General features: G+C 36.8%; 4 protein-coding genes and 1 long non-coding RNA gene across 5 annotated transcripts in view; 2 read left to right on the forward strand and 3 right to left on the reverse strand.

Annotated features, from left to right (window-relative positions):
* The first annotated feature begins 34 nt into the window (after nt 1–34).
* Nucleotides 35–1348, forward strand: LOC109543818 (proteasome subunit beta type-2). Its single transcript, XM_019913695.1, has 3 exons — nt 35–229; nt 286–479; nt 995–1348. The coding sequence occupies exons 1-3, from the start codon at nt 139–141 to the stop codon at nt 1310–1312; spliced, it is 603 nt and encodes a 200-aa protein (XP_019769254.1). The 5' UTR covers nt 35–138; the 3' UTR covers nt 1313–1348.
* On the reverse strand, nt 838–5131 carry LOC109543817 (minor histocompatibility antigen H13). Its single transcript, XM_019913694.2, has 5 exons — nt 4873–5131; nt 3413–3582; nt 2991–3349; nt 2614–2923; nt 838–2521 (listed from the first exon to the last, which is right to left on the reverse strand). Exons 1-5 carry the CDS (start codon nt 5059–5061, stop codon nt 2419–2421), a joined length of 1131 nt encoding a protein of 376 aa, XP_019769253.1. The 5' UTR covers nt 5062–5131; the 3' UTR covers nt 838–2418.
* On the forward strand, nt 5125–13163 carry LOC109543813. The gene is made up of 12 exons (XM_019913690.2): nt 5125–5706; nt 6985–7164; nt 7219–7473; nt 7535–7622; nt 7679–7886; nt 7951–8116; nt 10047–10174; nt 10230–10524; nt 10593–10980; nt 11033–11322; nt 11380–11545; nt 12901–13163. Exons 1-12 carry the CDS (start codon nt 5594–5596, stop codon nt 13012–13014), a joined length of 2391 nt encoding a protein of 796 aa, XP_019769249.1. The 5' UTR covers nt 5125–5593; the 3' UTR covers nt 13015–13163.
* On the reverse strand, nt 8125–9941 carry LOC109543815 (cyclic nucleotide-binding domain-containing protein 2). The gene is made up of 5 exons (XM_019913691.2): nt 9577–9941; nt 9310–9513; nt 9081–9261; nt 8777–8945; nt 8125–8722 (listed from the first exon to the last, which is right to left on the reverse strand). The coding sequence occupies exons 1-5, from the start codon at nt 9860–9862 to the stop codon at nt 8138–8140; spliced, it is 1425 nt and encodes a 474-aa protein (XP_019769250.1). The 5' UTR covers nt 9863–9941; the 3' UTR covers nt 8125–8137.
* A 5887-nt stretch (nt 13164–19050) lies between the features above and the next one.
* The window catches only part of LOC125504800, a 6966-nt gene continuing 4824 nt past the window's right edge, over nt 19051–21192 (reverse strand). Inside the window, exons 2-3 of the long non-coding RNA XR_007281701.1 lie at nt 19651–19693; nt 19051–19172 (exon numbers count right to left, since the gene is read on the reverse strand). This is a non-coding gene — a long non-coding RNA (uncharacterized LOC125504800). The remainder of the gene's footprint in view (nt 19173–19650; nt 19694–21192) is intronic.

The following is a 21192-nucleotide window of genomic DNA, read 5'->3' on the forward strand; positions in this document are numbered from 1 at the left end:
AACATCTAATGAACTTGCGCTTCTCTGACAGGAAATGTCAAAACTCACCCCTAACCTCCAAACGTTATTACCAAGCGATTTTCTAAGCAAATTGGAAAACTTTTGAACCAGGTTCACTTTGAGCAATTTGCCGTAAACATGGAGTGTCTTTTGGGAGTGAAATTCAACGACTTTGTGATAATCGCAGCGGATAGAACTGCTGCCAACAGCATCATGGTAATGAAGTCAGGTAAATACAAATCCGTGATTCAAACAAATTGCCCATAACTATGCCAAAAATTGCAGATGAAAATAAGATCTATAAACTCTCTAACCAGTTGGTGATGGCCGTGTCCGGCGAATCTGGCGACACCACGCAGTTTGCCGAATATATTGCAAAAAACATTCAACTGTATAAAATGAGAAACACTTACGAACTGAGCCCCAAGGAAGCCTCAAGCTTTACTCGAAGGATTTTGGCTGATACTCTTCGAACAAGAGTAAGATTTAAGGACGATTTTTTACAAGCAGATTTCAATAATCTAAACTTTTTTCAAAATGAGAATTGCAGTACTTGATTGAGTACAGACAATGGGCTTATACTTAAATCCCTCTGGCCTATTTTATTGGCGTGGTTTATAAGCCACAGTTCAAGTGCTGATAGTTAAAGCCAAAACTGACTAAAGTAGTTCTCTCTGTTATTTACATACATTGGTGTCAAAAAGAATGGGAAAACATAAATAAGAGTCACTACCTTTTTGAATCTGTAGAATCCTTACCACAAGCAAAATTTGTTTAGTCAAAATGAATGGTACTCAAGAATTCGAGTGAAGTATTTTTCACTATCTAAAAACCCTATGATATAAAGCCTTTTAATTGCCAAGAAAACTACAGTTTACTAAGGAAATAATACTTAAACGATGTTAAGGAAACTTCAAACTTATCATTATACAAAGCAAAAAATCACCTTGGAACTATGACAGTTATTGCCTAAAACATGCTTTTTTTGTATTAGTCTCCATACATGGTAAATCTGCTATTGGCCGGCTATGACGAGAAAGAAGGACCGCAGCTGTTCTACATGGATCACCTGGCATCAGTAGCCAAAGTAGATTATGCTGCCCATGGATATGGAGGCTTCTTTTCGCTTTCCATTATGGACCGCAACTACTTGAAAACAATGACCCAAGAGCAGGGCTATGAGCTTATGAAGAAGTGCGTTGAGGAGGTTCAGAAACGGCTGATCATCAATCTGCCCAACTTTAAGGTGCAAATTGTAGATAAGAATGGAATCAAAGATATGCCCGATATTACTGCTAAGTCATTTATGTAATAACGTGATGCATTTTCAATAACATTTTTTTCTAAATGATGTGTTAATTACCCCGTAATTTTCCGTCCTACAATCCTACGAAAAAAAACACGGCTTTTGTTGAACTTTTAATAGAAAATAAAAAACAATAATTTGCTATATATCAGCTATCAATATAAATAATCTGAAATGCGAATTTTAAACTAAATTTTTATATATTTCTGTAGTGTTTGATAGAGAAATTAAAAGAAACTATTTAAATAGGAATCTTAATAAACAAACAAGTATACTGGGAGAAACGCGTTCTTCACCTCTAAGGCTAAGGAATATAAAATTTGGAAGATTTTTTATTCTAGTACTTAGTACTTGTTACTTACTACCAGCTAGTTCAAAGGAATTTCGAAGTGTTTTGTATATCACAATCACACAATTTCTGTGGTATGCAATTCTTAAGACAAGCCCCAAAAACGATTTCCCTATAACTTAACAAGACAATTTGTTCGTTAAGTTATTTGGAATTAGTCTCTGTTTATGCAATTAGCTATATCATAAATATTAAATTTTTCAGTCTCTAAAAGGCATGTCTTATTTTTCTTTAATCCTGTTGAAAGTCTGGAAATGTTGAATATTTTCACCATCAGCTGACGTGCGTTTGAAGATGCCATTCACCGAAGCACTAGAAATATGTGGGTTTTCTCTATAGATAAACGTGTTGGATGGAAGACCAGTTTGTTAGTTTACAATTCAATGTAGAGAACTACACTTTCTGGCGGCTGCATTATTCAGATTAATATAAATTAAAAAACGACGTTTTTAATTTAATCTAATCAATAAATTTACCAGTTTTATTAAATGCTAGCAATATGACAATATTGTAGCATGTTCATGACGTCGGTGGAACACTTTATAGCGTTTTTGTTACTTTGCAAAACACAAGAGTGTATACCTAACCATTGCCCCTACAGCAACTGTTGTGTGACATGTTAAAATCACCCATACGATCCAATATTCAACGATTCCAGAACTTTGAGAATTGGTAGATACCACGAATTAATTTTATTTACCTAATAATAACGAAATAAACGATGAAAACGAGTCTCATGGACCAGGTCCGCTGTACGGATTATTTATTTAACTTTTTCTTTCTTCGATGATGCCGGCTGCTGCTTGCTCTCTTTCAGTTCTTTCTTTTTTTGCTCTTCCTCCTTCTCGTGATCGGCATCTTCATACCTTTAAGCAATTAAAATACGGATCATATTACCGCATGAGTTGAGCGTTGACAAACGTATAATAATTCAACTAGTTGTATTTAGAGCACTTACTTGAATAAAGCTGTCAAGTCTCCCTTAACTAGGGCCAGTGCCATAGGAGTAGCAAGACATGCGGGCACCAAATATAACAGAGCCGGTTGGGCATGCTTGAACACATGCATGACCATAATGGTGGCCATTAATCCCATGAAATAAGCTGCCACCGTGACATGGAAGTATGTTTTGGTTTTGCGTTTTAAACTGTAATCAAACCTCAGCAAAAGGGCAATAAAAATGCCCGGAATAACGATGTCTCCTAGTCCTAACATAGCGAAGTTACTGGCTGATAGTCCGTTAGTCAGAAGATCTTGAGGGAACACCACTGGAACAATTCCACAAATTAAGGTAACCACTGGTTATTGAATTATTCAATCTTTCAGCCGACTTACGTTTAATGGGTGCCTCGAAACTCTTCGCCACCGTTACCATGACGTCAGTCCCAAAGACCCAGAAGATATCATAGAAGAAAAGTCCACATAACAAGATACATCCAGTGACTACATTGTTCAAGTGCAACAGTTCAACTGCATTGACTGCAAAGGCTAAGCCGAACAAATTGTTGGCTATCCAGTGCTTTTGCAATAAGTACCAAGCCCCCACTAGAGAGCAAGCAGCCAATGAAACAACGTCGTATGTGGAAAATCTATAGTCTATTAAGTAGTGGGCAGTGTCTCCTTCGCCCTGCTTGAACATGATGTGAAATGGAATGTTCGGAATGGCAGTTGGAACTAATTTTCCAATCACAGGACTAAAAATATCATTTAAATAATAAATTAAAAACTTAGGATAATGATCATCAAACTGAGCATACCTTAACAAATGGGTAAGTGCTAATACACCCAGGAAGAAAAAGTAACCTGTCAACAACAGGTTGATGTACTCCTTGGAGAACAACTTGAAGACTATGTACAGAGCGAATAGGGCACACGAGGCCATTATGGGGAAAATTGCTGCGTCCTTTTTGGTCATTTTTTCAGGTTTCTGGAAAGCAAACTAGTATGTCCAAGTGCGTTTTTATTTTTAACAAGTTATGTAAAATAATGATGCATTCAGTGCCAAAAAAATGAACTGTTGATTTACGTTTGCTGCGCAAAGTGGGTGCGATAGTTGGTTTGTTTTTCAGAATTAGCAAGCGTTGCGAATACAAAGTAATCAATAATAACGTCGAGAACCAATTTGACTGGGGCAACCAAGCTAAGTAACTTTTCGTGTTTCTTTAAATCATATACTTAATGTTTTGTAGTAACCAATGCCGGTAAAATGTCTGAATAAAGTCATTTCACCCAGCCAGTGAAGGGAATGTTTAAATGAATAAATAATATGTTGCATATGAGCAAAGAGATAACGTAAAAGCATGAAGAACTGGAATGTTCAAAAATTTTACTAAGCGTCATTTCCCTTCGTGCTCTTTATATAAAACAGTATTCAGAAATATATTGGTTCTTTCTCTGTTAAAAAATGCGTCGTCGGAAAGAAATAAAACCCTCACAGCCAGGGCAGTTAGAACTGAAAATGAGTTAAAAACAGATTCCACATAATGAAAATTTGAATTCAAACTTCGAATACAGTAGATGTAAAGCAAAGAAAGTTCACCCTATGTAGGTTTCAACCCCTAAAACCATCCACGCCATAACTCTTAATTCTTGTTTGTGAAATATTACAAGGATAGATTGCTTTGAGACCTTCTGATGTAAGCCTTGGAATATTGCTGGTATGAAAGCCAAATGATGTTAATAACTCATTAAATATCTGGTACGCGGCCAACGAAAACTTTTTTAGAAACAATGGAAAACGTGATTTACAAAAATTGTCACACTTTGGAAGCTACCAAAAATTGCTTGGATAAAAATAGACATTAGAGTACTGGCGTGGTGAAAAGCATGTATAATTCGTAGTAAACTGAATATTCTGTAAGTGTATTAACAGATAACATTAAATCCTGGAACACAGCTAAACAATACTTGTAATAAGGGACTCCTTTATGCGTCTTGAATTCTCGATAAAAGGATTGTTTTTGACGATTCTACGAAAGGTCAAATAATTTAGGACTTTGATAAATTTCCATTGAATCGAATAAGCTATTTCTGATATATTTAAGTAATTAAAATAAGTGCCAGCTGGCCCAAGTGCCAGATGGAAAAGGTTTTCTGGTGGTTTCTCTACCAATATAAACTTGTCGTGAGACCCAAATGCTCAACAAAATGGCCCTGTATAACAACTATTTCAAGGCAAGAACATCGGTTTTTATCGCATATTAGAAAAAAATCATACCTTTTCCTTATGGTAAATAACTGATCGGTAAGAACCGAATATTATGGGCAACATTGCCATAAAAACAATACATCCATAGGCAACAGCAATTCCCTCCGGGGTACTTGGAGGCTTCTCCGTTTTATTGGTAGCATTTTCTGTTAGATTTTCAGCCGTTTGAGCTAAAATACTTCTCACTAAACTTTCCATGTTTTTCCAAAACTACCTGACGGATGACGTGTGAATGTTACAGACACTTTTTGCGACAATTGACAAGACTGGAATGACGTTCTTTGAAAATCGTGCGCGTGGCTACCATTGAAATATAATTAAATAAATCCTACATATTCCAGTATTTTTTTCATATTAAAACCTTAATGTTACTCCGTTCAAACTCAATCCGTTTATTCTAATTTAATGTATGAAAAGCATGGCAAAACACAACTGGCAATAGTTTTCTGTAAAATTGATTGAAAATTTTAGGTAGGACCTCTCTTTGGCGCTGCCAGATCTACCTCAGTTTGCCTCTGAATTTAACGCGCGTATTTAAACTGATAATTACAGAGATTTTTGTTTCTCTGAAAAGAAAAAATCTTTTCGTTTACAGAAAATTCAAAACAATTATCGAATAAGTAAATCCTTATGCCTTGAAAGACATTGTCACATATAATTTGAGTGTGACATTTTGAAACTTGTTTCCTCCAAGTTATTTTTTGATTTTCTCGTGAAAAATAGGCGCGCAATGGATTTTCCTCATTCAAAAAGCGAAGAAGAAGTAAATGATGAAAAGCTGGTGTACGATTTTCCATATGCGAATCTTCGGGACGTGCCTTCGGCAGATTTGGAATATGTCAGGTGAAACATACAACTTTATAGGTTTATAGGCAGCGCTGGATTTAGGGGGGGGGGGCTACGGGGACCTCGGTAAGCTCTGGTATAAAATCAAATAAAAAATGGGAAGTTCAATGGCACTAGCGACGCCGAGAGGTCGTCAGAGGGATTGCGGCTTTTCAAAATGTCGCGACAAAATGGTGATATCGGACCTTTTTTTGAAAAGGGCCTTTACAGGGATTGTAGCCCCGGGCGCTACCACAGGTTAATCCGGCCCTGGCTAAAATCCCTGCGGAAGCCCTTTTCAAAAAAAAGTTTCGATATCAGCATCTTGTCGCGACATTTTCAAAAGCCGCAATCCCTCTGACGGCGTCCTGGAGTCGCTAGTGAAAATGAACTTCCGATTTTTTTAATTTTAATTTATACTAGATCTTACCGGGGCCCCCGACATCGTGAGGCCCGAGCTATAGCCCCCGTAGCCCCCCACCCCTAGGTCCAGCGCTGTTTAAAAAGTGAGTAAACACAGCTTACCGCTTACCGCTGAGTAAAACACAGGTTAAACCGGCCCTGTTTATAGGTTTATATTCAAAGAAACCCATTTAAAAACCGTAATTTGTATTCAATTTCGAATGCGGATTGTCAAATTACATGCATTTCGTAACTCCGCCTTCCGGACCTTCCGGTCCTTATAAAACACATTTAAATGTAAACCTATTCTTAACAAAAACAACTGGTCAAAACTGCAAAAACTAGAAAGTACTAGAAAATTTGATTGGTCGAACTTTACGCTGGCAGTTTTCGTTCAGCCGCAAGGCTTGTAAAGTTTGATGGTTTTCTCTGCCCCTTGTGCACGTTTAGTACGTGCACGTTGTTGGATTTATTTGAAATTGGCGCCTTTGGGTTTTGATTTTCAGGAAGTTTACAGTAATGTTCACAAGTGCGCAAGTTTGTTGTAGTTCAAATTGTGCAATTATAAAGTAAAGTATTTTTCAATTGTGAAACTTTTGTATCAAGTACACTGCAGGAGATCAAAATCCCAAGACACGTTTGGGAAACTCTAATTCGTTTTTTTATATCTCGTAAATTTGATGGCGATTTTGATTAGCCGAATTACCAGAATGGCAGAAATTTCGAATGCTTGTTAATGAGGTGATAACATCAGAGTGAAATATTAAAAGACAGTAAAATTTTCTTCTCTAACTTTGGAAGAAAAAATCTAGTCCAAATGTGTAGGTCGTCCAAAGACGCTCATGAAAACGTACTTAGACTTTGAAGCCGAGTGAAATAACACGATTTTTTAAGGAAATGCTTACCCCACTTGTTGAAAATCAGCCAAACCAGCATTTTCTACACAAATCTTAAGGCAGTAAGACTGACGTTGGAGTTCACGATTAACGTGCTGAATGCGGCTCCTTTTCAAGCCCTCGATAGCAAGGAAACGTTCGGCGAAGTACTGACTCTACTTCGGGAACTGTTGCTCGGGTGAGGTTTTACTACGCGAAAATTTACTGGAATAATTCAGCGATTGTGTTTCAGATCTATGAAATACAACAAGTTTAGCAATATTTTCCCGGACATTTCCCCTGTTTTTCATTTAGTGTTCTACGTGTCTGAGCTGGGTATCTTTTGCGCAAAAAGCGCTAGCATTTGTGAGCCAATTTTACAGCAAATGCTCAATAAAGTCGGCGATTACATGCTGATAGATAAACTTTTGAGTGAGACGTTGGATAACTTTCAAAAAATCGGAGCCCTGGTGGAAATGTCCAGACTATCAGACACTGTACTGCGCGGGTAATTGATTGGAACACAATCCAACCAGTATTTGATTCTAATTTGTCTGCTCATTTTGAAGATTTCCTCTTGAAAGCTCCACATACAAACTATGCGCTTGTTGGCTAACTCAAAACGCACTCGAAATTTTCAGTCAGCTAACTGTGGGGGTAAAGTGGTGGTGCCTTTTAGTGTAGAAATTTTCAAAAAAGCTTAGTGTTTTTAGCCCCCAGAAAACGATGCACAGTTTGCCAGCCTTATGAACAACATTAGCACGTTGTTATTGAAAGTCGCCTCCGCACAAAGCAATCCGATGGTGGAAAAGTACCAACAGACACTGTTGCTATTTGTGGCCGAATTAAAAAGCCTCACACCAACGCTGATTGAACTTTGCGGCCGGGAAGCCTGTGCGTTGACTGCAAAGGCACTCTTAGGTAAAATAATTTGAGCCTTCACTTAACCAGTCATGTAATTGAAATATGCACATATTTCTTTCAGGTCACGTATTAGTGTTCTTCTTGGAGGAACAGGACATGTACTCCGACAAGGCGGTAAACACCAGTAAGGAAGACATCGTAAAATTCCCGGCAAAGGTGGAGGATTGGCCGAATCAGTGCTGCGGCACATTTTTCTGGCTTTGCCATCTGGTTTACCAACATCAAAAGTACGAAGTTAGACAATGGGTTTAATAATTTAAGTAGGCATCAGGATTTTCCTTCAACCTGATGCTGTAGGGCACATTGTGAATGCAATTGGTGTTCGAGACAGATTTGGCTGCCAAAATATCTCGGACTAGCTTCTTCCGAAACGCCATGAATTTCTTCTCTTTGATCCATTCGTCAAATATTTTTCTGGTCGAGGGGATGTTTTTGTTCAGAAATTGCTGCACTTTACTCCAAATGTTGTCCTTGTTCATCTTTATCAGCCAGTAGCGGGGGATCAGCAAGCAATGGGTGTTGGTATCAGCCACCACTCTTCGTCGCTCAAATAATTCCCCCACATTGAAAATAGCCCCTTCGGTGAGTTCACACACCTTGATGAAATGGGTTTCCATTTGAGACTCCTCCATGCAGGCATCTCTTGATATACTGCTGGTGTTGGAATTGGTGGAATCTGCAGTAGAGTGTTTTGGAGCAGTCGAAGGCGGTAATATAGTGGCTACTTTGGATTTGGGTAATTTTCTGCGTTGGGATATGCTGCAGGCTCTAGTATTCGAATCGCAAGTCACCAGCCGGTACCGTTTGAGCCCATGCACATAATGAACTAGCACCTACAAGCCAGTTATTTGGGTGCTTTCATATTAACTTTTTCAACCTTTGAGTACTTGCAAGTGTTCTATAATGCTGCAACTTCCTTTGGTGATCAAATATGAGTAGGTTGGCAGACCCACTCCGTCCCCCAAAACCACTTCGTCCGCCTTGTAGGTTTTCGTTCGGGCAATGATGCTGCATTCGCGTTTAGTTACCGCATCCCAGTTTTTAAAGTAGGAATATCTGTATGGAAATCACGAGCAATTGAAACGTATGTTTCAATTTCATTTGTTGGGAGTGTTTCTTTTAATTTTAAATCCTTGTCAGCTAGTTTTAAAATTGGCGAAAGAACTTTCGATCAACTACTTGTCCGTTTACCTATTCATAATTTTGGTGATTTCCTCCCAAGCTTTCCACACCGTCTCCTTTAAGACGATGTCAAAGTCCTCCTTTTTTATCATCAACAGTTCGCAAGGCATCGTGGTGGTGATGGTGGCGGTTCTAGCTATTCCATGGATCAGAGCGACTTCGCCAAACATTGTCCCAGGGCCCACCGTACCTGCAAGCTACTTTTGAGCCCAACAAATGGCAATTTTTATCCTTTAACCATGCTCTTCTGTGATCCACTCGTTCAGTCCTTTGTCGTAGGTTTTCACTGTCACCAATCCTTCTCCGGCCAGCAGAAAGTACATGGCTGAAGGTGCGTGATCTTGTTTCACTATCACTCGGTCCGGACCGATGTACACAAAGTAGGTGACTGCAGCTAATTGGCTTTTGACATTGGGGGGATATCTTCTGAAGCACTTTAAGCCTTTAATAGATACGAACTAGTCTAGTAGAAGAAGGCCCCAGTCCCCTCAATTCACTTTCTCACCTCCAATGGCTCTATTGAGCAAATGCTTCTCCTCTTCGCTGCGCTCCTCCTTCGGCTTGCTCAGAATGATTTTCTCCTTGGTGGTTAAGGTGCTTTTCTTAATTTTCTTCCTGGTTAGCTTCTGGATGTTTAGCATCACGTTTTCTCCGAGAGTGTCGTCCAGATCGCCCAGCCAGAAGAGATTGGCCATCACCAGTCTGACGAAAGCCTTAAATCGACGCCGTGCACGGTTTTGACGAGCTATTTTCTCTTCAGGGCTAAGCCCTATTGGCCTTTTTGGGGCCATGTTTAGGCGAAGCTAATTACTTTGGAGGATTTGACAGTGAAACATGGAAGTTTGTTGAATTTGACTGTTGCCCTAACAGGTCTAAATATTGTTAAAAGCAGCCCAATTATCCCTCGGGGTACCTTTCTATTATATCTCTCTATCCGGTTTAGTTGTGTTTTTTTATTTTTTTCTGGATTTTTAGAACTGTTTGGCCCACCGAAGCTATTTGCACTGCCATAGGCCGTTTGCTTTATTCGAAACAGCACCTCAACCTTATTAATCCCTCTGTGTTGAAGTCAGTATTTTTCGTATATCCTATCATCTTGCAAAGTGAGCGCCAAACAAACTATTTTGCGTGTTTGTTTAACACTTTGATTTTTTTTAGCCAATGGCAAGATAATCAAAAAGCGCATTATTGGCAACGATCTGTTGAACGTCGTGCTGCCCAGGTTCATGCGCTTCTTGGATAAGATTCTGACTATTTCCACCGGACAACTGCTCTGGATTCTTTATAAGGGTCCGTGGAGTATCAAGACTGCGACTCTCGAATTTTGGCTGAAAAACGCAGAGGCGGAACAACTGGAAACTATGGAAGAAGTGTTGGTAGCTAGCAAATCGCAAAAACTGCTGATCTATGTGTTGCTATCGCTTAAGGATCCACATTCACCCGTCGCTAATCGGTGAGCAATCAAAACACTTTGAAAACACTTGCTAGTAGAGAAGTAAAATCCAATGAACCTTATTTCAGACTAACCGAAGTGATTGAAAACTTGCGAGGTCGAGTGACATTCAAGGAGATTCTCGTTTTACTTCCGCAAATTAGCGACAATATGGAAAGAGTGAGCGCGCTGTTAAAAATAGCCTGCGGTGAGACGCCCGAAGACAACACAGCAGCTAAAAAACTGTTCAAATATCTCCACTTAATACTGACAAAGCAGCCAGGCGACAATTTGCTTTCCAATGTCTGTTGTTTGGCTTCAAACGCGCTCAACGTCTTGAAAACGGACAAGGACTTCATCCAAGCCATTTGTGCTGAGCAGTTTTGGTTCAGATATCTCATAAGTAGATTGAATGGCCGGAACGAGAAGCTGCTGAAAGCCATTCTGGCCCTACTCACTAAGCTGATTAGCTATCAGGTAAAGGCACTCGTATATCGAGTGTACATCAAATGCCTTTGTAATGTTCCAGGACATGCCGGTTGACTCCAGCCAGCCAATCTGCATCAACTTGTCTCAATTATTCACAATTTCTCCAGAAGTATCGGCAAAAGTGGTCGCTTTCCTCCATCAGTCTTTCAAAGTACAAACTCCTTTCGCCATTAACAAAGACATCATATTGGATGTTTTTGACAAACTGTGCCAGTTAACTGAATCGCCGCTTTTGTCTGACAAAGTCTACGGTTGTCTGATGGGCCTGTTGAAGATGTACCCCGATGAGCTGATTCACTCACCCATTTTGGGAATGTTGGTGGAGGAACAGTGAGTAGAGAGACTGAAATCTGGGACACGATCCAACATTGATTGATTGACTACCAGGTGCCGGCTCACTAGTAGGAAAATGAACACATCGGAAAGTTTGAAGTTCGTCTTGTTTTGGATCAAAATGAAGTACCGATCGGGAATCAATATGTGTGGGTATTTGCCCAAAGAAGGTTTGATGGCTATGTTTTTTCAACGCTCAATGGGGATTCCAAAGTATATGGTAAGCTATTGTGTGATGATTTATTCTGAGCGTCCATCAGTGCTCTTATGGATGGATGTTTACACAATACTGGTTCACAAACTAAAGAATTTTTCAGTAGGGATGATATAATCTGCTTAAGAGAATGAACACAGCCAAATTTGTCTTAACTTGGAAACTGATTGCTTATAGCGATTTCGTTGTTGTTTTTTTCTAGCCCCATTTTTTTTCTCTTAGTTATTGTTTCGATAAAAATTATGAAGATCAGACACATTTTCTACAGGGTGGCAATTGAAAAAATTGCGGTGACCAAAACTACCAATTCTTCTGGGTGGACAAAAAGCAGTTTATTGGATCTCAATACCTCAGCAAGCTATTGGATTTTTAAACTTATGTGCTCGTTCTTCTACAGGGTGGTCTAAAACAATTTTTTCGCTTTGAAGCGATAACTTTTTTGCTCTGGGTTGAATTTTCCCGATCTAGAGCTCATATTGAAGCTAAAACTTCATAAACAATCCAACACAATAATTCGATATACAGAGTTGCAGTTCATCTGTTGATAAATTTTAGCGTGATTTCACCTTACACTAATCTAGGTCACCAATACCTAGTGCAAGAAGTGAAGGAAAAATTGAGTTAGTTGAAATATACGTTCACAAGAGTTACACCTTTCACAAAACCAAAAACTTTTCGTATTCTGAAAAAAAAACTTAAGCTTACATTCTTATAAGATCATATTGACTCGCGAGCTGAACCCACTTGACCATCAAAAGCGTCGTTGATTGAGTAGTTTGAAATTGGTCCAGAATTTGGAAAAAATATTCTTTTGGATGAAGCACATTTTCGGTTAAATAGTTTTGTGAATAAGCAAAAAATACACAAGAGACTCATAAGAATCCTTTGCATCTAGAAAGTTACTGTTTTGTGTGGTTTATGGAATGGATCATATAGATAGAGGCTCACAGATTTTTTATTTTCATAATTGATTTTGGACTTGAACTTGTGGTTGCAACAAGATGGAGCTCCATCAAGAATCTCCAAAAATACAACTGTTAATTGACCTCCGAAAAGTTGTGATTAGTACCCACTTGATTTATTTTTGTGAAAGCCGTTGGTCTGTGAGAACAAACCTCGAACTATGGACGCGACGAAATGAAATTAACTATCGAACGCTGCTGCATTGCTGAAATTAGAGTCGATTTATTGGAGAAACCAAAACCGTAGGTACTCTCGTTCGGGTTCTTATAAGTAGAAAATAAATTAACACAAGACAGTGACGATAGAAGAACACAATTCAATTTCAGTAGATTCCCAGAATCTCTCAGTCTTTTTTAGACCTGTTTGTTTCATTAATGTATCGGGTGTTTTTTTTTCAGATGAATAGATACCTGTTTTACATATCGGAGATCTACGACCGACAAGAAAGTTTAACTATTGACAATGATCCTCTCAACTATGTTCGGAGACTTTTCAAAGAAAACCACTCATGAGTTGTCCAAGAACAGCAACGGGCTGTATACAGCATTCCAGCTGCGAAAATTGAAACTTTAGTTCCTATATGAATTAATGATTAATTTAAGTTTTCCATCATTTTGGAATATATTCTGTGACTTCCCAGTGAAGCCCCTTAAATTTGAAATAGCTCTCTCTCTCCCCATATAATAGAAGGCAATCATAATCGTGTAGCGACTCGCTTCCTGCTCGAATCTCTGGGGGTTTTAATAATTGCCAGCCGGAATATAAGAAAGCTCCCGTCCGGCTTTCCTATGGGCTTATCTTGCGACTTATCTCGTCACCGGGAATTAGGTGCGCTAAGTCAGGGAACTAACTGGTCGGTATACTGAGCGTTGAAAAACCTGCCCTTCGAAACGTACAAAACGAAAGCGAAAATGTATGAAAATGAGTCGCCGATTTGGTTTGATGTAGTGGGTGATAAGCGTCGGTATGAATGACGCCGCACGCAAGCCGTCGCATTCCCTTGGGAGGCGTCGCGACGCTTTGACTATGGTCAGGAAAGCACTGAGGTGAATTAATTCCAAATACTCAATAGAAAACCCCAAAGAGAGGAATGGATAGTTATGATTGCAATAAAGCAAGACCACGACCAAAGACTTTTGAAAGAGTCTCAACGCAAGACTTTCCTAAACAAAAGTCCTAGTAACCCTTAAATATGATAAGATAATTGAACCGTTTACGCTTACGATTCATTACGTTACATACCAACGATTCACTTTAAGTGAGAAAACACAAAATTAGGATCCAAATATTTGAACAAGTGGGACATACATCAAACAGGGCTTAACATATTTCAGATGTAATTGATTCCAGACGTTTTTCCTTCTGAAGAAAAGAAAAAGCTGAAATCTAGAAGTAGATTGTTCTACTATTTTCCAACTTTCGCCTTGAGATTGTGGTGTAAATTAATAAAAAAAATTATGTTTTTTTCAAGACCATGCTTGACCATTGGTATTACGCAAAGGGCAAATCGACCAGGACAAACCAGCAAAATCCTTCAAATTCGAGCCTTGAAACACTGAAATCAACCGGTAATCGACAGACACCCCTGCAAATGGGGCCCGGTGTTTAAGAACGGGAACTAAGTGAATCACCACGGAGAATTTACCCCTCATTCCTGCGATTCATGTGGATATTTTAACACGAGACCCTCCTCCACTCCTGCAACTGCCCTTGTTTAACGTACCTTTTGTTGCGTGACCTTTTGCTATTCCGACCGTTAAAAATACTGGATTACTCAAGACAGCATTTATTATTCATGCCAAAGGGGGGACTTTTCCACCAAATTTAATTACACCATTCTCATTATGATCGACTGACAAACAGGACTTTATTTAGCAAGCATTTGGACTTCTAGTGTTTGCAAAGTAATATTTTTCCGGTCGGGCTTCTTTACGGGCCTTCAAAGACTTCAAAGTTCATAAATGAAATTAATCCTTAATTATTAAGCCGTTTCTTTTGCGTTTGTTGTTCTTTTGCATTTTTGAACAAAAGTGGCTGATAAAAACTCGTTTTTAGCTTAAATTTCGACACAAAATGTAGTGGTAATTTACAGCAATACTTCAAAAAATTATATAATTTAAAACTTTGCAATTCAAAAATCTAAACTTAACTCAAATTTTCTAACTAAAAATGCAATTTCTATCTCTGGAAGTAAAACTATAAATTTAAAATTTCGACTTTTGCTTACATACAAACACAAATTCAGACTTTCTGCTTAAAGTTCAGAACAAAATTCTTCATTTATCATTTGCACTTAAACTCCCAAAAATTCCGATACTTATAGGTTCAAATTTGAAGTAAAAGATCGACCTTTAACTCAAACGTTCCACTTGAAACTGCCATTTCAGTTTCTGGAATTGATACTAAAAATTTGAAATTTCGACTTTTACTTACGTATGAACTGAAATTCGGATTTCAGGCTTAAATTTCGAACCTAAAATTCGAAAAAAAAAATCGAATTTTAAATTTGAAATTTCGACATTTACTTATACGTGAACCCAAATTTGGGCTTCAAGTTTAAATGTAGACACAAAATTTGTAATTTACATCAAAACTTCAAAAAACTACAAAATTTAAAACTTTGCAGTTGAATTAAAAAATCGGACTTTAAATCAAACTGTCCAACTAAAAAAACTAAAAGAAAACTAAAATTGCAATTTGAATATCTTGGAGTAGAACTTAAATTTCGAGTTTTACTTACTTATAAACTGAAATTCGGACTTAAATTTAACCACAAATTTTATCATTTACAGAAAAAAATACGGAATTTAAAACTTTGAAATTGATCTAAAAAGTCAAACTTTAGTCAAACTTTTGATAAAATTGAACATTTATCTTTTATTTATACCTACATAAACTCTAACTCGCCCTTTCAGCTTAAATTTCGAAAAAACATCATAATTTGCTCTCAAAATCAAAAAAATTACGTTACTTAAATTTCAAATTTGAACCAAAAGACCGAACTTTAACTCAAACGTCCCAGTTAAAATTGCCATTTCAATCTCTGAAAATTAAACTTTAAATTGTGAAATTTTAACTTTTCCTTACGTATGAGCTGAAATTCGCTCTTTAAGCTTAAATTTCAAAACAAATATTATAATTTACACTAAAACTTCAAAAAATTGCGGAATTTAATTTACAATTGAACCGGAGACCGAACTTGAATCAAACTTTCCACCTGAAATTGAACTTTCGACTTTTACTTACATATTAATCCGGAGCTTAAATGTTGACCTAAAATTCGAAATTTACACCGTGAACTCGAAGATCTAAGATTATGCGTTCAATACTTCAACTCTCTAGTCATAAAATATTACTTCATCAAATCAATCCATCAAAAATTTTCGAGTTATTGACGACTTAAAATTAAACTGGAAATTTCGACTTAAAAATTAAAAAACCACCCGCAGTTCAAAAAATATTTCATTAAAACGTAAATAAAAACTCGTTTTCAGCTTAAATTTCGACACAAAATTTGTAATTTACAGCAAAACTTCAAAAAATAATGTAATTTAAAACTTTGCAATTGAAAAATATAAAGTTAACTCAAATTGAAAGTAAAACTCAAGTGACTCAAATGAAACTATAAATTTGAAATTTCAACTTTTCATTACATATGAACTGAAATTCAGATTTCAGGCATAAATTTTATAATTTGCCCCAAAAAAATTACGGAATTTAAAACTTTACAATTGAACTAAAAGATCGAACTTAACTCAAACTTTCCACCTCAAAACAAGATCTATCTAACTGCTTTGTCATATTTAAAATTTAGTAACATAGTTGCACTTGTACTTATTGTAAAAGTGGCTTTTAACCGTATCTGTATAATACCAGGATTTCGGAAGAATTTTAATTCAAAAAACGAGTGATATTGTTTTATTACAAAATATTTCGCAAACGCCAAATAAACGGTTTAACAAGTAAAAATATATTTGACTTTTTAATTGTCCCTTTGAAGGTTCATAATTCCTTAAGAAAGCCAGATCAGAAAAAAAGTATATGAAGTACTTGCCTCATTTCCAGGTCTTCTGAAGGCCCTATCATTGTTGATCGACAATTTCCGGACACCCTGTATAGATAAGTTCAGTTTCTTGACCGATATCGAACAATTGCAAGATGGTTGATTTTCTTTTTTAGCTACGAAGATTTCGGCAATTTATTGTCGCCTTTCTCAGAGTGCTAATTGTTTGACCATAAGAAGGCTGGGAACCCTCCGGAAAATTTTATCATTTTTTGTGCAGCTTGATGAAATATTCAATCTTTTCCTCACATTGTTTGGTCACAATTTGTCTTGGATTACACAAACCATTTATTCACGATCAACATGTTTTTCTGCAGAAATAACTGCATCATTAATTTGTATTTAGTGTAGTCTGTTTCGTTATTTCTGCAGAAAAACATATTGATCGTGAATACATGTTTTATGTAATCCAAGACAAATAAATTATGACCAAACAATGAGCGAAAGAACGAAAAGCACGAACTACAACTTACTTAACAGTGTTGGCTCTTGCCAATGCCAAAATAATTAAAAAAATAAATTAAAATGCAAATTCCCAAAGAAGGACCAACTCCGAAAAAAATTGACTGCACGCGCCCCTCTAATCGATTTACCAGTAAAAATTGACTCCATAACTGTATGCATATAAATCAGATATTTAGTTGAAGTGTTTGCTTCTAATAAACGCTTGAAGAACAGTCGCCTGGAAGAAGATTCCAGCAAAAAGCAATTACGCATAAACATTGAAGAGCCTGCTGACCTTTCCATAATCCGTTTTTATTGTCCATAATTCACATGGCAGCATATGGGGATATAATTATAGAACACTATTACTACTAGTACTGATTAATTTATCAAGTTTCCATGGGATGTTTATGAAAAATTCAATTTGGGGACAATCAAACACGACACGGATGACATTTCTGGTCATGGGCATTATTCTATTCATCGATCACCCTGATGGCCCCAATCACGACGGTTATTTTTAGTCCTCCTGCATGGACAGACGACTGGCTCCAAAGTGCATTCTTTGCGACATCGGTCTTCTGATCGAAAAATCGAATAAGCCCGACCTATTAGGGGCTCCATTGTCGAGCGAAAATCGCAAAATTGGATGTGAATTGAAATTTTATACACGAGGTGTGTAAAGTGAGTAAGAGCCTTTCTGGCGCCGAGGCCCGGGCTCCTATGGGAGTTACAATTTATCTAAAAAGAAATACTTATAACCAATGCCACGGCTCGAAGTTCGCTTCGATATTGGAGAAATTGGATGAAGGAGCGCTCCAAAGCACTGACTGAACCGGTTAGAGGATTTATGAAAAGACAGTTTTCGATTTACGCATTTGCTGTTAACTTTAGAGCTGCTTTCTAGAAAAATTTACTTTCTAACATCCGCTTTAGGTAGCTTCATATGCGATAGTTTAATTAATACTTTCAGTGCACAATGTTAGGAAGATATAATATAAGCCGTAAATAGTAAAGAGCGGCACTTTCAACTTTCAAAAGACCCGAAGTAATATTTTGGCTACTTGATTTACAGGTACGGGGTTTGCAGTCAATCCACATTTTTATTGTAAGCAATTAAGAATGTTAAAATTTGAACGGAGTTTTTCTTTTGAAGTCGAGGGGCAGAGACAGTTAATACACCTTTTACTCCGTTGCAGATTCATACGCAATTGAACTGTATTTCTTGCTCATCGAACATAACGCGACCCGTTATCTTCACATGGCATAGGCATTTTTTTGTAATGCATTCGTAATTGAATATAAAAAAATCCGTTTATGCAAAGCACGAATCCCAAAAATAACCCGACTTTCCATCGTTATCCGTAAAGGCCAAGTGCACTGACTAAATGTGCACGCAATTTATATATTTTTTTTGAGTATTTAACTAGTAAATCTAGTAATAATAAAACAGCAATTTTTCAGACTAATTGGCTGATATAAAACTTGGTGTAGGTGAAGAAAAACCAAAAGAACATTCAAAAACGTCTGAAACATTTTCTGACGATGAGTCAAAGTAAAAATTTCCAAATACAGAGCACACTTTATGTTACAAAATGCACTCGAAAGAGAATCTGCAGCTTTACTGATTTCTGAGAAAACAAACGTCAAACTTAGGACTGCAAAAGTAATTGCACAAATCAAAGCACATTCAACAATTTTTCTAAATTTGCCTGATCTTGACTCAAAATTAAAACTGTTTCTACAAATAAAACGCACTTTGCCCTACAAAATGCAACCGACAATAAATCTTCAGCTTTAGTGATTTATGAGAAAATAATTGCCAAACTTAGGCCAGTAAAAGCAACCGTAAAAATGAAAAACATATTCAAAAAAAATTCCAAAAATTGCCTGACCATGATTAAATCATGGCTTTCAAAGCTTTTCCTCATGTAGAAGGCACTTTTCCCTACATTTCCCTGCATTTGCGCAGGAAAGTAAATTTCAGCTTTACCGTCTTCTGAGAAAATAAATTCTAAACTTAAGCATGCAAAAGCAACTGCAAAATTCAAAAGTTTTTTCGAAAATTGCCTGACGATGACTCAAAATTCGAAACGTTTTTACATATAGTACACATTTACCCCTAGAAAATGTACCCGAACTGAATCTCCGCTTTACTGGCATCTGAAACAATAAACACCAAACTTAAACATGTAAAAGCAATTGCAAAAATCAAAAGCACATTCAAAAATTTTCTAAATTTGCCTGATCTTGACTCAAAATCAAAACTGTTTCTACATATAAAACGGACTTTGTCCTACAAAATGCAACCGACAATAAATCTTCAGCTTTACTGATTTATCAGAAAATAAATGCCAAACTTAAGCCAGTAAAAGCAACTGCAAAAATCGAAAACACATAAAAAAAATAAAAAAAATTGCCGGACCATAATTAAGTCATGGTCAATCCAAGATTTTCCTCATGTAGAACGCACTTTTTCCTACATTTCCCTGCATTTGCACAGAAAACTAAATTTCCGCTTGAAAAAATAAATGCTAAACTTAGGCATGAAGAAGCAACTGCAAAAATTTAAAGTTTTTTCGAAAATTGCCTGACGGTGACTCAAAATTCGAAACTTTTTCAACATATGGTACACACTTACCCCTAGAAAATGTACCCGAACTGAATCTCCGCTTTTCTGGCATCTGAAACAATAAGCACCAAACTTAAACCTGCGAAAGCAATTGCAAAATCAAAAGCCCATTCAAAAATTTCTCAAAAATTCCTTGACCATGACTGAAAACTCAAACATTTTTCATATATCATACAAACTCAACCCTATAGAAAGCATCCAAAAGTGAATTTGCAGCTTTAGTGATTTCTGAGAAAATAAATGCGACACGTAGGCCTGCAAAAGCAGCAGAACATTTAAAAAATTTTGAAAAATTTGCTGGAGACACTCTTCAACTTTACTGATTTCTAAGAAAATAAATGTCAAATTTAGGCCGGCTAAAACAACCACAAAATAAGCGATTAGTGTCAAACTCCGGTCTGCATAAACATGCGTCAAATACAAGCAAAGTTTTAAAAAACTGTCAAAAATTTCCTGAAGATGGTTCAATATCGAAACGTTTTTCGCTTATAGAGCAGACTTGGTCTTGCAAATGTGATAGAAAAGTGACTATATAACTTTGCAAATTCTTGAGTAAATAATTAAGACTTAATTTTTCGCAAAAATCACTAATAATTTTGAAAAATTTTTGAACATTGCCTGATAATGACTGAAAATCTAATCTTTTCAATCCTATGGATCAGACCTTTTCCTATAAAATACCTTTAATGACGACTCGCTAACTTTAGTTTTAGTTAGTTAGTTTCTGAATAAACAAATGCGAAGTTCCAGCGGCCTGAAAAAACAACAAAAATTCCTGTAAATGACTGAAAATCGAAATTTTGCTAACTAACATTGCCCCAGAAAATGCATAGAAAATTACTTTCTCACTTTGCAAGTTATACAAGAAATCAATGATAAACTTCGGCCTGCAAAAACAGGCTTGTAAACCAAACGCAATTTTTCAGAATTATCAAACATGTCCTAATGATTGTTGGAAATGAAAATATTCCAAAATTTATATGAGCGCAGAAAGCTTCACTTATATAAAGATCAAAATGCATCCAAAAACGTTCTCACTTTGCAAGTTACACAGAAAATTAATACTAAGCTCAGGCCTGCAAAAACCACCACAAAAAGCAGATGCAATTTTATCAGATTACTTTCGGTTCGAAACCTTGTCCAGTTATAGCATAAATAGCTCAATTTTATATTTTAAGTTTATATAATTGTTTAATTTTTCCCCTTGTAACTGTGAATGGAACTGAAAATTTCTGTCAGTGAACCAATCAAATTAAAGCCAGCCAGTCCCTTTAAACAACACCGGGGCGATTTGATATTAACACAGGGCGAGACCGAATTAATTTAGCTGCAAATTGCTAAATATTGTCATAATTCGAATATCTTAGTAATTAACCTCTTCTACTGCTTGGCGCTCGTTAATTACTGCACATTCAAAGCAGCCAATTCAATTGGTACACAAACGCGAAGCTGAAATGGCTGTATAGACACGATTTCTATTAAGTTATTTCGCTTCGTAATCTGATATCCAGCTATAAAACATGTTATGGGATCTGACAAGCCAAGTGAATT

Source organism: Dendroctonus ponderosae, unplaced genomic scaffold, assembly GCF_020466585.1.
Source record: "Dendroctonus ponderosae isolate FM_Combo_2020 unplaced genomic scaffold, Dpon_F_20191213v2 Dpon_F_20191213_6, whole genome shotgun sequence".
Classification (NCBI taxonomy): domain Eukaryota; kingdom Metazoa; phylum Arthropoda; class Insecta; order Coleoptera; family Curculionidae; genus Dendroctonus; species Dendroctonus ponderosae.